This window comes from Calliphora vicina, chromosome 3 (genome assembly GCF_958450345.1).
Source record: "Calliphora vicina chromosome 3, idCalVici1.1, whole genome shotgun sequence".
Taxonomy (NCBI): Eukaryota; Metazoa; Arthropoda; class Insecta; order Diptera; family Calliphoridae; genus Calliphora; species Calliphora vicina.
The window spans coordinates 3,492,472-3,512,882 of NC_088782.1; the positions used below are offsets into that span (position 1 = coordinate 3,492,472).

A 20,411-nucleotide genomic window follows, 5' to 3' on the forward strand; every position below is an offset into this window, starting at 1 on the left:
TTTCTTTTTAAATACCACCATATGATTTGTGGAAAATTATATATTTTATGCGATTAGTAGAACTAAGGCGCATCCAAGAATTATATAGTAGAGCTATATTCTGCTGTGGCAAACCTTATATACCCTTCACCAAATTATACTTTAAAATAAAAATTTAAAATATTTTTAGGTAAACAAAATTAATTTTTTTTTTAATTTTATTTATAATTTTTTAAAATTAATAAATAGCACTCTGCCACAAAATAAAAATTTTTCAGAATTCCAAAAGCAACCAAATGAGGCTTGTAGGCCTAGGTGGAGACATACTAAAACCGTTTTCAAAGATTTTGAAACACCCTCAAAATTATGAGTTATTTTACTCCTAACTCATATATTTTTATTAGACCGATTTCAAAAATTTAAACATCCATAATTGTTTAAAAATTTGAAAGAAATAAGCTTTCATAAAATAAATATTCCAAGAAAGAATTAAGTTTTCATAAAATGTATGTATATTCCAAGAAATAAGGTAGTTTTTATAAAAAGATTCGCTTTTTTTCTCTTTTATTTCGAAATTTTTAATTTTCAACAATAGTTGGTCTGTTCAATAACGAAAAACTATTACGAATTATTACAAATTTTCACACAAAAATTTTAAATTTTGTATTAAAAAACTGGAAAATTTATAAACAATTTGTGATAATTCTCAATAGTTTTTTGTTATTGAACCGACCGAGTGGAAAAGAGTTCTTAGCTATTTTGAATTTTCTAGACAATTGCCCAAATTTATCTGTGTCAAATGTTAGCTTGGCAATACTATTATGTACTATTGGTTGCTTCATTGGGTATTAAATTCAAAAGTGCAACTCTGTTTCGGAGACGTGTCAAAACGAAGAGAATGTAATTGTAAAACCAGCGGTTGGAGAAGAAAAGTTTATTTTTCAATACACGGCGTAGAAAATTTTGCGTTAAACATTATTTTATACCCATGTAAAATATAATTATAATACTTTAAACATTCAATTCAAGTACATTAAACACATTTTAATATTATGCGAATCACTGAAATATTTATAAAGAAGCATTAAATCAACGTGTTCAACAAGTAGTGAATTAACGAATGCATCCATATCGTCAGGGCCTAAAAAGAAGAAAGCAGAACTTGAAGCAGCAGTAGAATAATACATACACCAACAACTTGAACAACACCTAGAACAGCAGCAGCGGCCATAGAAGAAAGTAACAACTTAATAAATAAAATATCATGGCGGGTCAAAAATTTCAGTATGATGAAAGCGGTGGAACGTTTTATTATTTCCTATTATCCTTCTTGGCACTGGTGCTAGTTCCCACCACAATATACTATTGGCCCCGTAAGAAGAAAGAAGGTGAGTCCATCGATAGATCCGCATGTGTGTATGTATGTGTGTAAAAATATACATTTGTTGAGTGTACGTGTATGTGCATATGAAAACCGCAGAATATACTTTTTCTTATTGGAAAACATGAAACATTATTGCGCTATTTGTAAAGAAATAAGAAAATCAGTAGATTTAACTCCACTTCTCTCGTAAGTGTTACATGAGTGTATTAAAACTAACTGAGCCCGCTTCACAAAAAAAAAGTATAAATGGTTTGTTACGTTCCAATTACTTATGCAGTTAGTGTGGCCGACCAATTATTTTCGAAATGTAAAATTACTGATGACTGGTGAAAGTGCCTTTTAAGAGAGTCAACTAAATAAACTAGCGCACAGTTAGTACATGTGTATGTATTTGTGAGTGAGTGATTAATTGACTGAATATTTTTTCGAAAATCAAAACGATAATAATACTTTTGTTGTTGGATTGAGAACTTTGAATTTTCCACCTGACTTGCTATTTCTCTATGGTCTCTACCAATAACACTTGTAGAAGTTTATAAAATCCATAACGATAAGAACATCGGTTGTTTCTATTATAGTTTTATAGCAGATTCTAAAGAGATAGTTAATAACTATGGCTTAATCAATGACATTAGTTCAAATATGTAAGTACATATCGAGGGACTGACTATATTAAAAAAAACAAGTTTTAGGAGAGCAAAAAAAAAACATTTTGCTTGGCTTATTTATGAGGAAAATATTCAATTCATTCTTCTACAATATATTTTTAAGTCCGTTTCTATTGTTTTTCTTTTAAATGTTTGCAATTTTTGGAGTTAATACCATTTTTCTGAAACTTTTCGATATTTGTTTGTATTTTTTTTATCAACAAAACAGTATTAACCCAAAATACAACCAAATTTAAATAAAACAATTTGATTATTTTTAACTTGAATAGAGGCTCAACTCAAAATAACACCTTTTTTATGAAAATATACGATCTATTTCTATTTCCATTTTTGTATTAACTCAAAATAATACCTTTTAGTTGATTTCTGGTTGACAAAAAATATTAATTTTTTATAAATAAAACTAATAGTGAGTTTTGAATTCTAAGAATCAGACTTGAGCGTTGCAATTATTGATAATTGAGATTTACCAGTTACTAATTAATAAATGCCAATTACACGTAATTGGTAAAGTAATTCATAAATTTTGTTTGTAGCTACATGAGTTTCAAGACAACAAAACATTAAACAACTCAAGTACATAAGAGTTGTTTCCATATTTTTACAGTTATTAACTTTATTTACACAATTGTTTGTGTCGTCTATATGTTAATAATAACAATACTTTTATTTAAAAATTTATCACAATGAAATAACGCGCATTTATTATTTTTCTTTCAGACCCACATAGAGTAAAAGAAGAATGTCAGTGTCCGGATTGCATCAAGAAAAAGGCAATTTTAGCTACAGCAGAGCCATATCGCACTGTGAAAAGTGTTGGCGTACAGATCGGTCTGGTTTTAGGTTGGGCTCTATTGATCTTCTTGGCTTATCGTGTCTCTCAGTTCGACTATGAAATGGCCAGTTTTGATCCTTTTGAAATTTTAGGCGTTGAACCGACTGCCTCAATGTCCGAAATCAAAAAGCAATATCGTAAACTTTCACTTATACTGCATCCGGACAAAGAGACTGGTGACGAAAAAGAATTTATGAAGCTTTCGAAAGCTTATCAAGCCTTGACCGATGACGTGGCCAAAGAAAACTATGAGAAATATGGTAATCCCGATGGTCCAGGAGCCATGTCGTTTGGTATTGCCCTGCCGTCGTGGATTGTTGAAAAGGAGAACTCTGTCTGGGTGTTGGGTCTTTATGGTCTCATCTTTATGGTGGCCTTACCCTCGGTGGTAGGCATGTGGTGGTATCGCTCCATACGTTATTCAGGCGATAAAGTTCTCTTGGATACGACCCAAATGTATTTCTACTTCATACACAAGACACCACACATGCTATTGAAACGTGCTTTGATGGTATTGGCTGCAAGTTTAGAGTTCGATAAACGTCACAATTCGCAGGTGGTTGAGCGTCAGTCTGATAATGAGGAAGTACCAGCGGTAAGTTTTAAATTTTATTTTAATTATGTTTTTGATACAAACTAAAAGTTATTGTAATTCAGCTAATACGTCAATTGCCCAATTTAAATGAGAAATGCAAGGAGCATCCTTTATGTCGCATGTATTCCATCAAAACTCGCGCCATTCTTCATGCTCATTTATCGCGCATGCCCTTGAACGCCGAGACTTTGGAAAAAGATCGTCAATTTGTCGTTAAGAAATGTCCATATTTGGTACAAGAAATGGTATCCTGTGTACATCAGTTGGTAATGTTGGCGTATGCAAGACGCGTACCCCGTTTACCCAGCATTGAGACAATTGAGAATTGCATGAAAATGTCTCCAATGATTATTCAAGCGTTATGGGAATTCAAATCGCCCTTACTGCAATTGCCCCATGTAACTGAGGATCATTTGTACTTTATGAACAAAAAGAGACACATTAAAAACTTGCAACAGTTCGCTCAATTGGCTCCGGAGGAAAGTCGCCAGCTTTTGAAGACATTATCGGATCAAGAATATGAAAATGTAATGAAGGTATTGGGTAAGATGCCCTCAATTGATTTTTCGATACGTTGTGAGGTCATAGACGATGAAAACACAAATGTGGTTACTGCCGGAGCTATAGTTACGGTAACTGTGACTTTGATACGCAAAGATATGAAAACATTATTTGGCGATTCCAAGGTACCACAAAAGCAAGGTATCAAGTAAGTATATTCAAAATGATGAAATGATTATGATAAAAACAAGCTAATTTGGGGTGTTCTTTATTCTAGGGACGATGAAGAACCAGGCAATGGGGCTGGCGGTGATGACGAAGAGGCTACAGCTACAAACGCTGCACCCGTCAAGAAATCTTCTGCTTGGGCTAAGCCACGCAAAGGTAAGGGCGGTAAAGGTGGTAAGAAGCCATCTGCAAATCAAAAGAAAAAACCCCCACCACCCAAGGCTAGTGCTGTTGCGGCCGCTGCTACTGCAGAAAGCCAGGAACAGAACAAACATGAATCGGATGCTGATTCTGATGTCGATGCTAGTGATGTGGATGATGTTAAAGATTCCGTCTCAGGCAGTGACGAAGACAATGAGAAGCAAACAAAAAATAATTCCTCGTTAGATGACGACGACGATGAGGAGTGGGAGAGACTGCAGGCAAAGCTTAACAAGCGCGAAAAACTAGAAGGAAAATCTCGCATTTCCCACACTGTACATTGTCCCTACTTCCCCGAAGAGAAACAAGAATATTGGTGGACATATATCTGTGATCGCAAGTCACGTACGCTATTGACAGCTCCCTATCATGTCACAAATTTGGTGGAAAAAGAAGAAATTCAATTGAAGTTTACAGCACCACGCTGGCCAGGTCTATACACATTCACCGTATGTCTGCGTTCAGGTTAGTGTAGTATTCTTACTTGTTGTTATAACTACATATATTAAAAAATAATAAAATTTTCAAATTCATTCCAGATTCATATCTTGGCATGGACCAACAACAAGAGCTTAAACTGGATGTAAAGAAAGCACCGGCACCACCTACAGACCATCCTCAATGGGATTTGAGCGAATCTGAGCATGAAAACAATGACCAACCTGAAAATCTGAGCGATTATACGACTGACACTTCCGATGAAGAAGATTCCGAATAAAATTTTTATATGACACATACAAAAGACCACCAACCATCCTTCCTCCACATCAAAATTTTCCCTCCTGCAATAACTATTACATACTACTACCATTTTTTTTTTATAGAAAAATCATTAAAAAAATCGTCAACAAAAACTTTATAATACCATATTTATATACCAACCAATGTATGTATGTTGAGAGTTTTGTAGAAACTCTTTTAATTCCATCACTATCTATTTTTTTTTTTTTGTAAACATTGTAAACATTTTTTTATTTTGTCTTTCTTTTTATTTAATATAACAATATTTTGTAGGATGAATTTGATTTATAAAAAAAAGAATAACTTCTGCAAATGATAAAAAAAAACACGAAAAGGTTTATATGTTGAGTTATAGTTAAAATCAATTAAGCATTTTTACTAGTTTTGTAATAAAGAAATCATTTTATTATTAATAAAAAATGAAAAAAAAAATAAATTTAAATAATGTATTTTAATTATTAGCTGCTTCAATTTAATGTGCTTATTTATCCAGCATTCAATTCTCAGCTGCCTGCTGTTCACCTTCGATGAACTGATCCACAATATGTTTTGAGTCATTTTGTTTATTTGTAGTCAACGTTTGTTGTTGTTGCTGTTGATTTATCTAAATTTGATTATTAGAGAAGGAAGAAAGCAATATTTAAATGAAGGTAAACAAAAGACAAGGAAAGCGATTATGTTTCATACACCAATTTTTTTTTTATTCCCAATTATTCAAAAATTATTGTTTCCGGTTTTTTGTAACTATTTCAAATTAATGCAAATTTCCCTAAAAAGAAAAGTGTTTTTACCAAAAACCGATTTTATACCCAATTCAAATTAAAATATGTAAGAAAGCTGTATTCGATTGTGCCAAATCTTATATACCCTTCACCAAAATATCATTAAGATAAAGTTTGAAAATAAAAATAATAAAAAAAAATTTAATAAAGAAAAAAATTTTGTGGAAAAATTGGGATTTTGACCCATTGTCGGTTTTATGGCGTTATATACGTCGTTGGAAAGATCTTTGAAATGTTTATCATTATAGCGGATATATTGATATATTAATCATGTACATATCATCACCTAAAATGCAAAATAACGTAACATCACTTTTCATAAGTTTATAGGAGAAGCAAAAAACGATATAAAATGAAAACTACTTGAGATATTGAAACAAAATTTTAAAATTTGAATTACAATGACTCTAGAAATATGTATATTTTATGAAAAAAAAAGAATTTTTTCAAAGCACACTTTAAGATATGTGACTTACGGTTTTTTGAATTGTTATTTTCTGAAACAAAAAAACGTATCATCAATATAAATTTTTATGAAAAAATAAAAATATTTTTTTTATTTTAAATAAAAGCAGTTTATATATACTTTTTTAATTTTATTATTTTTTTTTTATTTTAATTTAAACTAAAAAAGTTTCTTCAATAAATTTTCATTAATGTGCTGTTTTTCTATAGCGAGCGAGTACTTTGAGTGGAATTTTAACATGTGTTTTGTTATTGTAACAAAAACAAAATACATGTAAAACGTCCACTCAAAAAGTTCATTCGCTATAGAAAAACAGCACATACGACTGCAAAAAATATTCAATTGTAACAAATTTATTAAAAAAAAATTAGGATACTACCTAAAATAAGGTAAAAACGATTTATTAATTAATTACTCAAAGCGTATACGTTATTTTGTTCAAGAAAATCATATACTTGATGATATTTTAGTTTCAATTTTGGTTATAACTTGGTTATTTTTGATAGTAAAAGTTTAAAATTTTGTACACATATGTAATATGATGTAATGAATCAATAATAAAATCCATTTCGAATTTTTTGATGATACGTTGTTTTGCATTTTAGGTGACGATATGTAATTTATATGAGGTCTTCGGAAAGTTTATTTCAACAGACAGATTACGCTATAAAAGCGCACATTTTTATTATATCCTTCTTCATGAGTGTAGTATGTATAAGTTGGTCACTCCGTTTCTAATTTCCAATTTTTCATTTCTGACTCCATGAAGTACTCATACATATATTCGGGATCCTTATAGACAGCGGAGTTGATGTATTCATGTCCGTCAATTAAAAAAATCTTTCCGAAGCCCCCAAATAACTCACAAACATGATTGATACATCAATATGCTTACAAATTGCAGATTTTTTCATTCGGGACTACCGAATATATCACTCTTACTTATTTTTTAAGTATTGTGGGTTATTATGTAATTCGTTTCGAAAAGAAATTCGTTCGAATTTGTATGCTTTATACATTGCATTTCGAAAGTGTTTCGTTTTGAATCGAATTACATAATAACCCCCATTATCTAAAATCGTAACATTTTATGAAGAGAAACATCTGGAAATAATTATAAAAACATCTGGAAATATATATAGCCTAGGTTTAACATTTAAAATATTTTTTTAAAATCGTACAAAACCTTTTAAAATCGCTTTCCTTCTGATTGTTCAATAAAATAAATATATATTTAAAACCCTTAACTTTAAACCCTTTATTGAATAAAATTTATTTACAAGGACAATAAGTTAAAGTAATAAGGGAAGTATTAAATAAAACTCTCTCTACAAGTTATTATAATAGTAGGAGAAAAGTGCTTTTAAAATACAGTTTTTAATTAAAATGATGTGTATTGATTGTGAGTATAAGTGTGTTTGGTAAGTAAACTAGACAATCGTTTTGATGTAATAAGATCTATGTAGTGAGCGAGGAAGGGGTGTGTGTATTAATCAGTCATCAGTCGTTATTGAAGATTTTTGTTAAATATTTTTCTTAGCCCTTCTCATTATTTCTCCTCTTTTTCACTTGCTGTTTTATCTTCCGTTGTATTGTTTTTAATTTCATCAGCATCGTTTTTGTTGGTTTCTTTTGGATCTTTTTCATCCTCAGCAGATTTTTCAATAGTTTTATTGTCTTCGTTTTCTTTAGTTTCGACTTCTTTCGTTTTTTCCAATTCGTTTTCTTGTTCTTTAGATTCGTTGACATCATTTTCTTTAGGTTCTTCCAAATTTTCATTTTGCTTATCTTCTTCTTTGTCATTAATGACATCGCTTTCCTCTTCTTTTTTATCGTTATCATCTTCCTTTTTGTCTTCCGTTTTTTCGTCACCATTATTATCCTCAGCCTTTTCGGCTTCGTTAACATCTACAACTTTTTCAAGAGATTCGTTCTCTTCTACATTTATTTTTTCAGTCTCTTCCTTCTTTGTCTCATCTTCTTGATCCTTATTTTTATTTTCCTCGTTAGCCTCATGAGTCTCAGCATTTTCTTCTTGTTCTTTTTCCAAATCCTTGCCGCTTGATTCCTTTTTCTCTATCTCGTCTTTCTTAGAGTCTTCTCCTTTATCCTCTTTCTTAGATTCTTCTTCTTTTTCCTCTTTCTTGGACTCTTCTTCATGTTCGTCTTTCTTAGACTCTTCATTATTTTCTTCTTCCTCAGAATCTTTTTCCTTTTCGTCTTCCATAGACTCTTCTTCTTTTTCGTCTTCCTTAGACTCTTCTTCTTTTTCGTCTTTCTTGGATTCTTTTTCCTTTTCGCCTTCCTTAGAATCTTCTTCTTTGTCGTCTTTCTTGGATTCTTTTTCCTTTTCTTCTTCCTTAGACTCTTCTTTTTCGACTTCCTTAGACTCTTCTTCTTTGTCGTCCGTCTTAGACTCTTCTTCTTTTTCGTAATTCTTAGACTCTTCATCTTTTTCAGTCTTTTCTTCCGCAGACTGATCTTTAGATTCATTCTCCTCCTTTGTTTCATTATTAGTTTCGTCATCTCCCTTCTCCTTTTTATCGGGTTTCTGTTCGTGGAGGTGAATATGAGTTTTGTACATATTGGTTTGAGTATATATTATTACCTACATGTATCATTTTAAGTTGAAATTGGGAAAATTTGTATGTTTGTTCTTTGAATTGAAAAATCACACTTTCTATTGTTTTTTGTCTGAAATTGAAATATGTAGAAAATCTGATTTCAATTGGCCTTTCCTAAAATTCAATTGGAAAATCGCTTTCGATATTATTATTTGAAATGGCGAATGAAATTATCAATTGGACTTTTACTGAAAAAGTTTATGAGATATAGGCTAATCGATAAGAAAACTGTACAATGACCCAAGATGTGTAAAATTTGTCGAATTAACGTTCGAATATACTGAAAAATGACATACAGCAATTAAAAATGACTTTTCATTTAATTTGAGATAGGATTGATATTGACTTTTTGGATAGCGTTAAAACTAGAGTTTGAACTGGAAAACAAACCAATCCTGCATATAATTTTTTGTTTATCGGTTTTTTTCTTTTTAGCAGAAAAATTAAAAATTTTCAACTGGAAAACAAACTAGTCATTATATTGTATGTTAATTTCCATCTACATATATAGAAAATACAAGAACAAATATTCATAATTAAGTGAAGAAAGATTTCTTTAAAGTTTTTTATTTCATAATATCAGAGCTGTAAATGAATCATTCTTTTTTGATTTTAATTCATTCCAAATTAGCTAAATTTTGAATTAATTCATTTCATGGGATTTTTTTTTTTACATAAAAAAATAGTTGAATAACAAAACGACAGTGATTACTGTAGATTTACTTACAAAATCAATTCAAATGAGTTTGAAGTGAATTGCTAATTCTTTTCATTTGAATGAATTCAAATTAATTGCAATTCACTTTGAAAAATTCATTTGAATTGGAAACGAATTGCAATTGATTTTTACCAAATTCATTTGAATTGACTCAAATTTAATTCAATACATTTTCTTGTGTGAAAAGAATTATTTCAAAATTTGCTAATACAGTGCATGAATAATTCGCGAATTAATTGAAAAATTAATGATTCATTTACAGCTCTGCATAATATTATATGAATTTGTTCTTCAACAATTGCTTCTGATGAAATTCAGTTATGACTGCCAGAAATTATCAAAGTAATTTGTCAAATAATTTGATATTAGATATAATCAAATGGTTATCAACATATGAGCAATGTATTTTATAGCATTCTTTATATTATCACATGATTTTTGTGTCTATAATATAATATTTAAGAAACATGTCCAAACCCGTTCTGTATTCAATTTACAAAACTGAAAGCGCGGTTTTGAATTTCGACGGTTTTTTGGAAACTCTCTAAACTATATTTCAAAACGGTGGTTATTATGTAATTCGAATCGAAACACTTTCGAAATACAATTTATAATTTCTTTTCGTAAGGAATTACATAATAACCCCCAGCTAAATATGCACAACTTCTTTCTACTGTACATTATAGTCTCGAAGCTACAAAAAATTGTTGTATGTATTCCCAAATATGTATTAATTTAAATTTTCTCACTTTCAACTTAAAAGAACTGTAGACGTAAAATGCAGAAGATAAGGTAATTAATTAATCGATCAAATTTGATAAAACAAATAACATTCCGGAATTTTTAACAACATGCTCGGTTATTTTTATAATAAACAAAGTAATATTTGGGAATAATTATATAATCAAATTTAATTTTTTATAATGACAAGTTTATTTTTGTTATTTCAATTATTTTGTTATTTTATAATTTGCATTTTAAATTAATATTAGTAAGAGAAAATAAATTGTTTTGTTGTAGAAGTAATTTTAATTTTTATTAATAACGACAAGGGCCAAGTTTAAATATGCACAAAAAAATAAAACAGGAAAATATGCCGGAAATAGCATAGAAATACATGAAAAAAATATATATAAATTAAAGATACATAGTAAGATGGTCTTTAAGTTTCATAATGACCCCAAAGTATTCATAAGTTATGGGGCCTACAACCAACATTCGAGCCCTGGGCTTTCATTGTTGGAAAACTATTTTCAACGAGTAAATCGTTAACGGTATTTAAACTTCTTAGCACATCGTGCTTTAAATATTTTACAAAGGTAATTTCGATTTTTATTAAAGGAAAGAGAATAATAGTGTAAAAATCTTAGAAGAACAACACTGTTAGTTGAAATATTAAAAGCAAAAACTATATTAAAATATTAATTGTATTTAATGATTATTATACAATATTGTTTGTTTTGAGAAATATTGAAATTGAAGTTTAATTCGATCTGTAAAGCATACATACATACATATACAGTGAGTGTCACTCAAAATCGTACAACATATTTTTTTTTAAATATTATGAAATTATACAGGCAATAATAGGTGATTATATAAAAAATTAAAAGTCATTTTATTAATTGGAACAAAATATATGTATTTCAACAAAAAAGTTAACAAAACCTCAATTCGTTAAAAAAATATTGATGAAAATTAAAGAACATCACAAAATTCAAATTTCACTTAAATTCGTACAATTATATTAAATTATAATTAAAACTTTAAAAATTAAAAAAAATGTTAATATTAAATAATCCTAATACTTTGTAGGGTATCATTTGCTATTTTTTAGTACCTTTACGGTTTTAAATGAAACTTGTGAAAACAAAAGGTCATGGAAAAAAGTAAAACAAATATTACACATGCACAAATTTTAATTAAATTTTCTCATGCAAACAAAATTAGCGACCACCCACCTCTTCGGTATTATCTTTATCGTCCGTTACCTCATTTTCTACCTCTGTTTTCTTATCATCACCATCTTCTTTTTAATTTTGTTTGGAAAAAAAACAATAAAAATCATTCGTTATTCACTCTACATTTCATTTGATTTTACACCTTCACACGTTTACCTTTAGTTTCTTTGTGACCTTCTTCAGTTTCGTTGGCATCCTCATCATCCTTTTTGTCGTCGGCGTTTTCATTTTCCTTGGCTTCAGTGTCCTCGGAATCTTTAGATTTTTCGGCATTCTTTAAAAATTTTATGGAAACTTTCATTATTAAGATGACTTGATCAGCAGCTTTGCGTAAAGTTGGGCGCTTGGCGAGCTGTTTAGTCTGAATTTTTTTGCAGATACATTTAAGCAAGCAGATAGAGTCAAAGAGAGATAAAGAGAGCAGACAGATACATATATAGAGACAATGCCAGTCAGTACTTGCAAAATTAATTTAAAACTCATTTACACACATTTTGATTGTTACACGTTTTTAGCGTTCTTCTTTGTCTTGGTGTTGATGATGATTGATTGACCTTGTACTCATTACACCCAATTACATAGAAAGCGCGTGCACATACAAGTGGCCATCTTGCAGGATATTCACTGAGTTTTTTTTAATGTTTAACGTTAACGTTCCATACTATACAAAAGCTTGTTTATTGACAAATTCTTAAGACTATAGTTTATTTGTTTTGAAATTCGTTCAAAATTCAAAGTTATTTTGCTGCTCAATCTGCTAGCTAAAGACTATTGAAACTACAAAATGTTTGATTACAAGTTTCAGTCCTGTTTTTTTTTTTTTTGGGGTTATTTACAAATATTGAAAGCTTAATTTGTTTTTAACTAAATGCAAAATGCTTAATGCGCTTAAGTTGAGTAAGTAATAAGTGTGTGAGTGTTAATTTTTCAAAATACAAATTTGTTTTATTAATTGTTTTTCATTTATCATATAATCGCAGCATTTACGATGTCTAAATAATTATTACATAGTTATTTATGTAGTAGTATTGTGTGTTTTTGTGTTTTGTTTAATAATACGTTTAGCATTGTTGTTTATGTTGTGGTTAGCAAAAAATAAAAATTTCAATTATAATAAATAAAATAAATTTGTGTCAAGTGGAATGGGAAAAGGGAAAACTAAATTATTAAATAATAAAATAATAAAAAAAATAAATAATAATCACTAAGAGAATAATATAATGTTAGCAGAGTTTGGTAAAAAAAAAAAATAAGAGAGACAAAAAGTGTCAGTGGAAATGTTTGCTTGAGTGTGAGAGTGAGTGTTTGCTGGAAGTGTTTAAAGCACTTCCGGTTAATAGTGTTTATAAGTTTTTCACATAGTTTAATTTTTTGCTTTGCAATTATTTAACCAAAAAAAAAATATATCAAATTCTTTTTATTTGTTAACATCTCAAAAAAGAAGTAAATCATTTCAAACCTCTGCATTTTCTTCACCCTCCTTAACAATTTTATCATCGGACGATTGTTCGCCTTCATTCTCTTTATTTTCACCTTCTGCAGCATCGGCCGGCTTGGCATCACCGTTTTCTTGTTGCGCACTCGATACTTCCTCGGCTGTGGTATCGACGGGTGGAGCCACTTTCAGGAATTGTTCCAACGTATCAATTTCATTGGCTAAATCAAAGGCATCGTAGTCTCCACAGTATTCCTCTTCGTTGAAGATTTGTGGAGGTAAGGCATGTCTCGGCTCAGGATCACTTACTGTTGCGCCATTACTGGTGGATTTATTTTGCATAAATTCCTTATCGCTTTCGCGGCCAGGCTCTGTGATGTCAATAACCTCATATTTAATATTTTTACTATCCAAAATCATAAGAACACGTTGCTGGCGTTTTTTGACCTAAAAATAAATACGTAATATAAAAAATCAGAAAAATTATTAAAAAAAAAACAAGTAAGAGTGCTATATTCGGCTATGCCGAATCTTATATACCCTTCACCTTTATTGTGGATCAATTATTATTTTTTATTATAATAATTAGCCCACTTTCAGCGTATAGCATCCTAAATATATCAAGAACACTTTTTAAAATTGTAGAAGTTACAAACGAAATGACAATCTTATATGTATATACCCTTCTCACTAAGGTGAAGGATATAAAAACAACAACGCCAAACGAAACAAAACACCAAAAAAAAAAACAAAATACGTTCAATGCTTTGAACCAACACTCATCCAAACATACGTTTTGTGGCTTTTTTGTCAAAACAAAAAAAAAAAAAAAACGCAAAGCAATGAAACCGACACACATAGAAACATACGTTTTGTTGCTTTTTTTTGTCAGAGCATGCAATAAATTATCTTTTTTTGATGAAATTTTCAGAGGTTGTCTCGGATTTTTGCTCATATCTCCGTTATTTATGGACGGATTTTGCTGATTTTAAATAGGAAACTTCTTGAAAGCATGTCAGAAAATTGATTTCAACAGACAGACAAACCTACGGACATGGCTTAATCGACTCTGCTATCTATAAGGATACACAATATACATATATACTTTATAGGGTCGTAAAATTATATTGTGGATATTACAAACGGAATGACAAACATATATACCTCTCTCACGAAGGTGAAGGGTATAAAAAGATTATTTCATTTGACATTATAAGCAATGTGGAGTTCTCTTTCTATAAAAAAAAATTTGTAAATAAAAATTCGGGTAAAAAATAATTTTCCCGATTTAAAAATTTTTGATTCGAATTTCGCTACAGATATAAATAAAAAAGCAATTTGTGGGTCGATTTTAAACAGCAACCAATAGCGGTTATATTGATGTATGTAAGTTAGGGCTCCGGAATGTTGATTTCAACAGATATACGGACATGCCTATCTGCCCAATTATGAATAAAAAATTCACCGGTAGTTTGTTCCCCGAGAGATTTTTCCCATTGAATTTGAAACGGAAAAATGGCAAAAGGGAAAAAACTCCCGGGGAGTTTCCAAAAAACCGTAAAATTTAAAAAAAAACGGGTTTCCGGTTAAACCGAAAAAGTGTATTTTTTAAAAAACCGGTTTTGATTATTGTCTTTTAAAAAAAACCGGTTGACGGTTTCGGTTTTTGTCTGCAAAAAAACCGGTTTATATTGAATTTTTATTTAATATGAAAAAGGTCTCCTTAAATGTATTTTTATTTATGGACGGTAATAGAAAATGTGTTAAGAATTGTGTACTAAATCTTCGGAAATTTAGCATTATTGAATTCTTAGGGCTCTAAAAAATCAATATTTTTAAAAATGGTATCAAAGTTTTTCATAAATATGTTTGAATGGATTTTAGAAAATATATGTCATTAAAACCGGTTAACCGTCTTATAAAAGCCGGTTTTTTGAAAAAAACCGAAATCGGTGGTGTTTACAAAGATGAAAAAACCGGTTGACCGGTTTTGGATACTCTAGCGATATCTATACTTTATGGAGTCGCAAATGAAAAATGTTGAAATTACAAATGCAATGACAAACTTATATATACAAATTTATAACTTAAGTCACAAATAATCGTTTGTTTCCACTTCATGGAGATATTTGTGAGTAGTAACATAAATTGTATGCAAGTATCCTAACGAAACAGAATTTTACGATACTTCTACTGCACGTACATATGTATAAGACCTAAAATGCACTTAATTTTGCATTCCCCTCCATATTTTAGCCTACCGAATGTTATCTATCATGTTTTTGTTACATTTTCAATTCAAAACAAAAGTTCACACATTTAGCTTGTAACATATGTGTGTATATACGTACATACTAACTTTACCTATAACATTTTATCATTTTAATATTATTATAGAACACATATCGGTAAAATTTTATCGGCGCAAAAACACTAACAGTAATGATGATATCACCCATGAAGTAAACATAACAACAAAACGCAATCAACAATAGTGTTTAAAAGAAAGATAACACAAATGACAACAAACTCACAGAGAAATATAACTTAAACTTGCCCTAAAAATAACTTTGACTTGGTTGGAAAAAGGGAAATCGTTTAGTAATCGAAAAATTTGTTAGAAATACTAGTAGTATTAATATTATTACAATAAGTGTATTCATTTAAATTTTTTTTTTTTTATTTAAAAATGGAAAAATTTTATTTTTGTTACAACAAACACATGTGAAAAAATTCAACTTTTGGTGGAATTCTTTTTTCTTACAAAAATTTTAAATTTAAACAACGTTTTAAAATCAAATTTTGTATGGAAATTTTGCTTTAAAACATTGTTTAAATTTTTAATTTTTTTATGAATACGGGAGTTAATGTATACAATAGTTGATTTAACCTAATTTTATCCTAAATTGACCATTTTCATACAAAAATTATTTTAACCGACAGTATAACTATAATTTGACACATAACAAGACTTTGTGTTAATTCTTTTGTAAATTAAATTAAAAAAAAAATATAAATGTTTTCTTCTAACATAAATTTTACTCAAAGGTATTGTTGATATGTGAGCAAACCACTCTTTTAGATGATTCATTCTAAAATACTGGATTTAGCAAATTTATGAGTAACATTTTTTAAACAATTTTGTAAGCTACGTACGTACAATTAAAATTTTTAAAACAGGGTTAATTAGTTTTTCACTGGTGATAAAGCTTCTGGTTATAGAACTGTCACTTTAGTTATCTTTGGATTAATTTATTAATATGTATTCCAAAAGCAATCCATATTTAAGGATGTATGTACATATGTAAATTAGTCTTAAGTTATCAGGATTTTTATTACTATTACTATACATATATTATTGAGACCTGTAAGACATTGTATTACTAGGTTCATTGAATTTAATAAATACATTTCTTTTGAAATCTTAAATATATTTGGGGCATTCAACAATTTGTTTAAACTATCATAATATATTAGGGCATTATGACAATATGACTTAATAGCAGAGCGTTTGAATTCCCCAATTGGTTGCAATTTTTAAACTAAAATTCTAATTTACTGAATTTTGAAACCAGTTGATAAAGTAGTTACTGATCCGAACAGTTGAAAACCGGTTTAATATAACACAGTGCAACATTTTTCAAGCAATCGAGTGCAAACTCTTTCTCGTGTGGTATTTCTCGAAGTACTTATCGAAACTATATGGGTTTTTTGGTCTCATGTATATTTTGGCTAAAAATAGACTTTTCCAAGGAACATGAAATTTTTCTCACGGTTATATCTCGGAAACTAATTGAAATTTTGTTTTCCGTTTTTGGCCCAATACTGAAAAAAACTTTTTAAAATTTTCCAGAAAATTTGAGAAATGTGAATTTAATTGTTGAATTTAAATAAATAAAAAAAATAAAAAAAAATGTATGTAGGTATGTACCTATGAACAATGCCAATTGAAGTTGGTGGATGCATCATCTGAAATCTGCATACAAAATATACGCTCATTTTGTATGCAAAATTTGTTCCACTATTGCTACTTTTTGGACAAACTGTAAAACAAACAACAATTTCTCTTTATGTTTTGAATTCTATTATAAAAGCCTAATGTGTATTCGTGATTGGAAACAAATAAAATAAATACCTTTCTACTTTACAATAAACCAGTTCTTTTTCTTTGTCGTTTTTTTTTCAGAAAAAAGAAGACTCTCGAAAGTTTCAACATACATATTGTTAGAAAAGCGAAATTGTGTTGGACTATTAAATTCTATATGGTGATTTGTTATTAAACGCCTTCAGCAATTACGATAAAACAAACTTGAAATTTTTTAATTATTTCAGTTTATGATGACACTTGATGGTTGACGATTATAGGAAGTAAATATAAATATATACAATAAGATTTTAAACGAAATCTCCACAGAAATAGCCAAGAAAAAAATTAACAACAATTTTGTGACGGCTATGTTTGTATGAGTGTGTTTAATTTCTTTTTTCTAATACTCCCCCTCAGAAAAACAAAAAACGGATGAGATATTAATACATATGTACATACATATATGCATGCATATACATATATGTACGTAGTACACATTTATGTACATACGAAAATGATCAGAAATGTTTAACAAACCCTTGTATGCTGGCTCCCAAACATACACAAGTATGAACAATAAAAGACAACGGAACCAGTTCATTTTAATTAGCATTATCATATAAATATCCCATTGTTGCAAACAGGGTATTGTTGTGCCCCGCCCACATCATATCATCATTCATAAAAATTACACTCACCTCCTTATTGCCAGACATGCCACTAATGTAAACGTTCAAGACCATGGCTATTTTTTTTACTGCTTTCAATTAAATATTTGTTTAATTCAATTTGTATAGAAGCGTATGCAAAAATACACTTTTTCACTTTTTGCGAAATACACTTTTCTTTAAAAAAAAAAGAAGAAATATTTTTAGATTTTGATTTTTACTGCGTTGACGTCGCCGTACCACTCAATTGATTGCTTTCGATATAATAGGTTCTGCTAATGAAAAATATGATTTCTTTCAAATATTCCGCATAAATGGTATTTTTCAAGGCAGTGTGTTTGGATTTTAAAACTTTAGACGTAGAGTAGACTTTGCTAATTGCAATAAAATGTATTTTAAATGAAATTCACAAAAAATATGTTTAAATAATTGCACAGAAATTTCCTTATTGCCTCTTTAGCCACTTCACTTGCTGTGTTCGAAATAAAAAAAAACTCAAAGAACAAAAACGCGTGGTTGCTTAAAAGGGTATTTTTTACGAGCAACAGAGTTGCTTAATATCGCACTATTACCCATAATACACTAAGGCGAATTTACATAAGGTGACAATAGGGGCGAAATCAAGGCGTATTTAACAAGGTGACAGCAGTGGCGAATTGAAATAAATACAGGCGAATTCACTTATTTTTTATATATAGAGTTTGACATACGGGCGTACGAACGAATATTATTTATATATGTAGTTTGACATTTGTGCGTGCTATTTCAATAATCAGCTGTGCTGCCGATGGCACCTTATTTAATGCACCTTGGGCGAAATCAAAGTAAATTAATAAAGTAGACTCCAAAACAAGGTGCATTTAATAAGGTGCCATCGGCAGCACAGCTGATTATAGAAATAGCTCGCACAAATGTCAAACTACATATATAAAAAATATTCGCCCGTACGCCCGTATGTCAAACTCTATATATAAAAAATAAGTGAATTCGCCTGTATTTATTTCAATACGCCTTGATTACCCATAATACACTAAGGCGAATTTACATAAGGTGACAATAGGGGCGAAATCAAAGAAAATTAATAAAGTAGACTCAGTAGAACAGCTGACTATTTTTTTTATTCAGTCTGAACTGTCAATTCACTTGTGGTTGTTGTGGCGAAAAATACAACAAACCCAAAAGCAAAAACAACAACAGGCAACTTTGACAGTTCACCTACTTTTTAACAAAAACAAAGTACCTGTTGTTTTTGTATTGTTGTAGTGATACAGTCACCTTTCTAAGTGTGCCCTGGTTTGAACTGTCAATTCACTTGTAGTTGTTGTGGAGAAGAATACAACAAACCCAAAAGCAAAAACAACAACAGGCAACTTTGAAAGTTCACCTACCTTTTAACAAAAACAAACACATGTTGTTTTTGTATTGTTGTATTTGTTGTAGTGATGCTGTCACCTATCTACAGTTGGGAGCACACATGAGTACATGCAGGGCACATGGAGGGATAGTATTCTAAATAAAGTTAATGAAAAATTAGTAGAAAATATGTCAACGCGTGTAAAAATTTATTACGTAATAACGGATTTTGAAAAAAATTCTAAAAAATGCAAAGTTATTGTGGGGTGCAAAATTGGTACATGCGACTTATTTTAGTTTTGTCTGTTTTTTTATTTAGAACTGGATGTTTTTTGTTTTGAATTGTAATTCATTTTGTTACATATTAAACATGAAATAAATGACAGAACAAATTTTTGGATTTGCTTTATTAGTTTTATTTTTTATTAAATAATAAGTGCTCCCCACTGTAAGTGTGCCCTGTGTCAAACTACAGTGAATGTCACTTAAAATCGTACACCATCGTAGTAAAATTGTATTCATTACTTTTAAAAAGTTGATGATTTGGAAATATTTTAAAATGCTATTTTTATATTGTGAGAGCTATTACCTATCAGAAAATATGGTATAATTTTAATTACACTTATCAACAAATAAAAAAATTGGGTAACACTGTCAGTGCCCAGAATATCAACGCTTCATTTAAAATCGTACAGGCTCTACAAAAATAGCAATGGATACCCTACAAAGTATTAGGATTATTTAATATTAAAATTTTTTTTAATTTTTAAAGTTTTAATTATAATTTAATATAAGTGTACGAATTTAAGTGAAATATGAATTTTGTGATATTTTTTAATTGAGGTTTTCTTAACTTTTTTGTTGAAATACAATTTTTTTGTTCCAATTAATAAAATGACTTTTAATTTTTCATATAATCACCTATTATTGCCTGTATAATTTCATAAGATTTTAAAAAAAGTATGTTGGACGATTTTGAGTGACACTGTATGTTTATGTTTACATTTGTTATTGTAAATAACATGGTAATATTTTAATTCGCCTTGCCTTGATTACTAGTTTACGATTTTTATTAATTTGTTGTGCGACATCCCGGACGATATGGAAACCTAATATATGCTCTATTTATTCTAATAGTGCACCAAATCAAAAAAGGATGATAATCTGTGGTCACTTTTATTTCCT

General features: G+C 29.6%; 2 protein-coding genes across 5 annotated transcripts; one reads left to right on the top strand and one right to left on the bottom strand.

Annotated features, from left to right (window-relative positions):
• The first annotated feature begins 870 nt into the window (after positions 1-870).
• On the top strand, positions 871-5,218 carry Sec63 (translocation protein Sec63). Its single transcript, XM_065503285.1, has 5 exons — positions 871-1,367; positions 2,752-3,461; positions 3,524-4,170; positions 4,240-4,856; positions 4,931-5,218. Exons 1-5 carry the CDS (start codon positions 1,244-1,246, stop codon positions 5,107-5,109), a joined length of 2,277 nt encoding a protein of 758 aa, XP_065359357.1. The 5' UTR covers positions 871-1,243; the 3' UTR covers positions 5,110-5,218.
• A 2,391-nt stretch (positions 5,219-7,609) lies between these two features.
• Sh3beta lies at positions 7,610-18,365 on the bottom strand. 4 transcript variants are annotated; one of them, XM_065503287.1, is made up of 6 exons: positions 18,114-18,365; positions 17,904-18,050; positions 13,143-13,565; positions 11,840-11,957; positions 11,684-11,751; positions 7,610-8,931 (listed from the first exon to the last, which is right to left on the bottom strand). In XM_065503287.1, the coding sequence occupies exons 2-6, from the start codon at positions 17,946-17,948 to the stop codon at positions 7,930-7,932; spliced, it is 1,656 nt and encodes a 551-aa protein (XP_065359359.1). In that variant the 5' UTR covers positions 17,949-18,050; positions 18,114-18,365; the 3' UTR covers positions 7,610-7,929. The 4 variants fall into 4 exon arrangements, with proteins under 4 accessions (XP_065359359.1, XP_065359362.1, XP_065359360.1 ...); XM_065503290.1 differs by having other exon boundaries at positions 7,610-8,739; positions 8,818-8,931; positions 17,904-18,365; XM_065503288.1 differs by having other exon boundaries at positions 11,684-11,748; positions 17,904-18,365.
• Between the last annotated feature and the right edge of the window lie 2,046 nt (positions 18,366-20,411).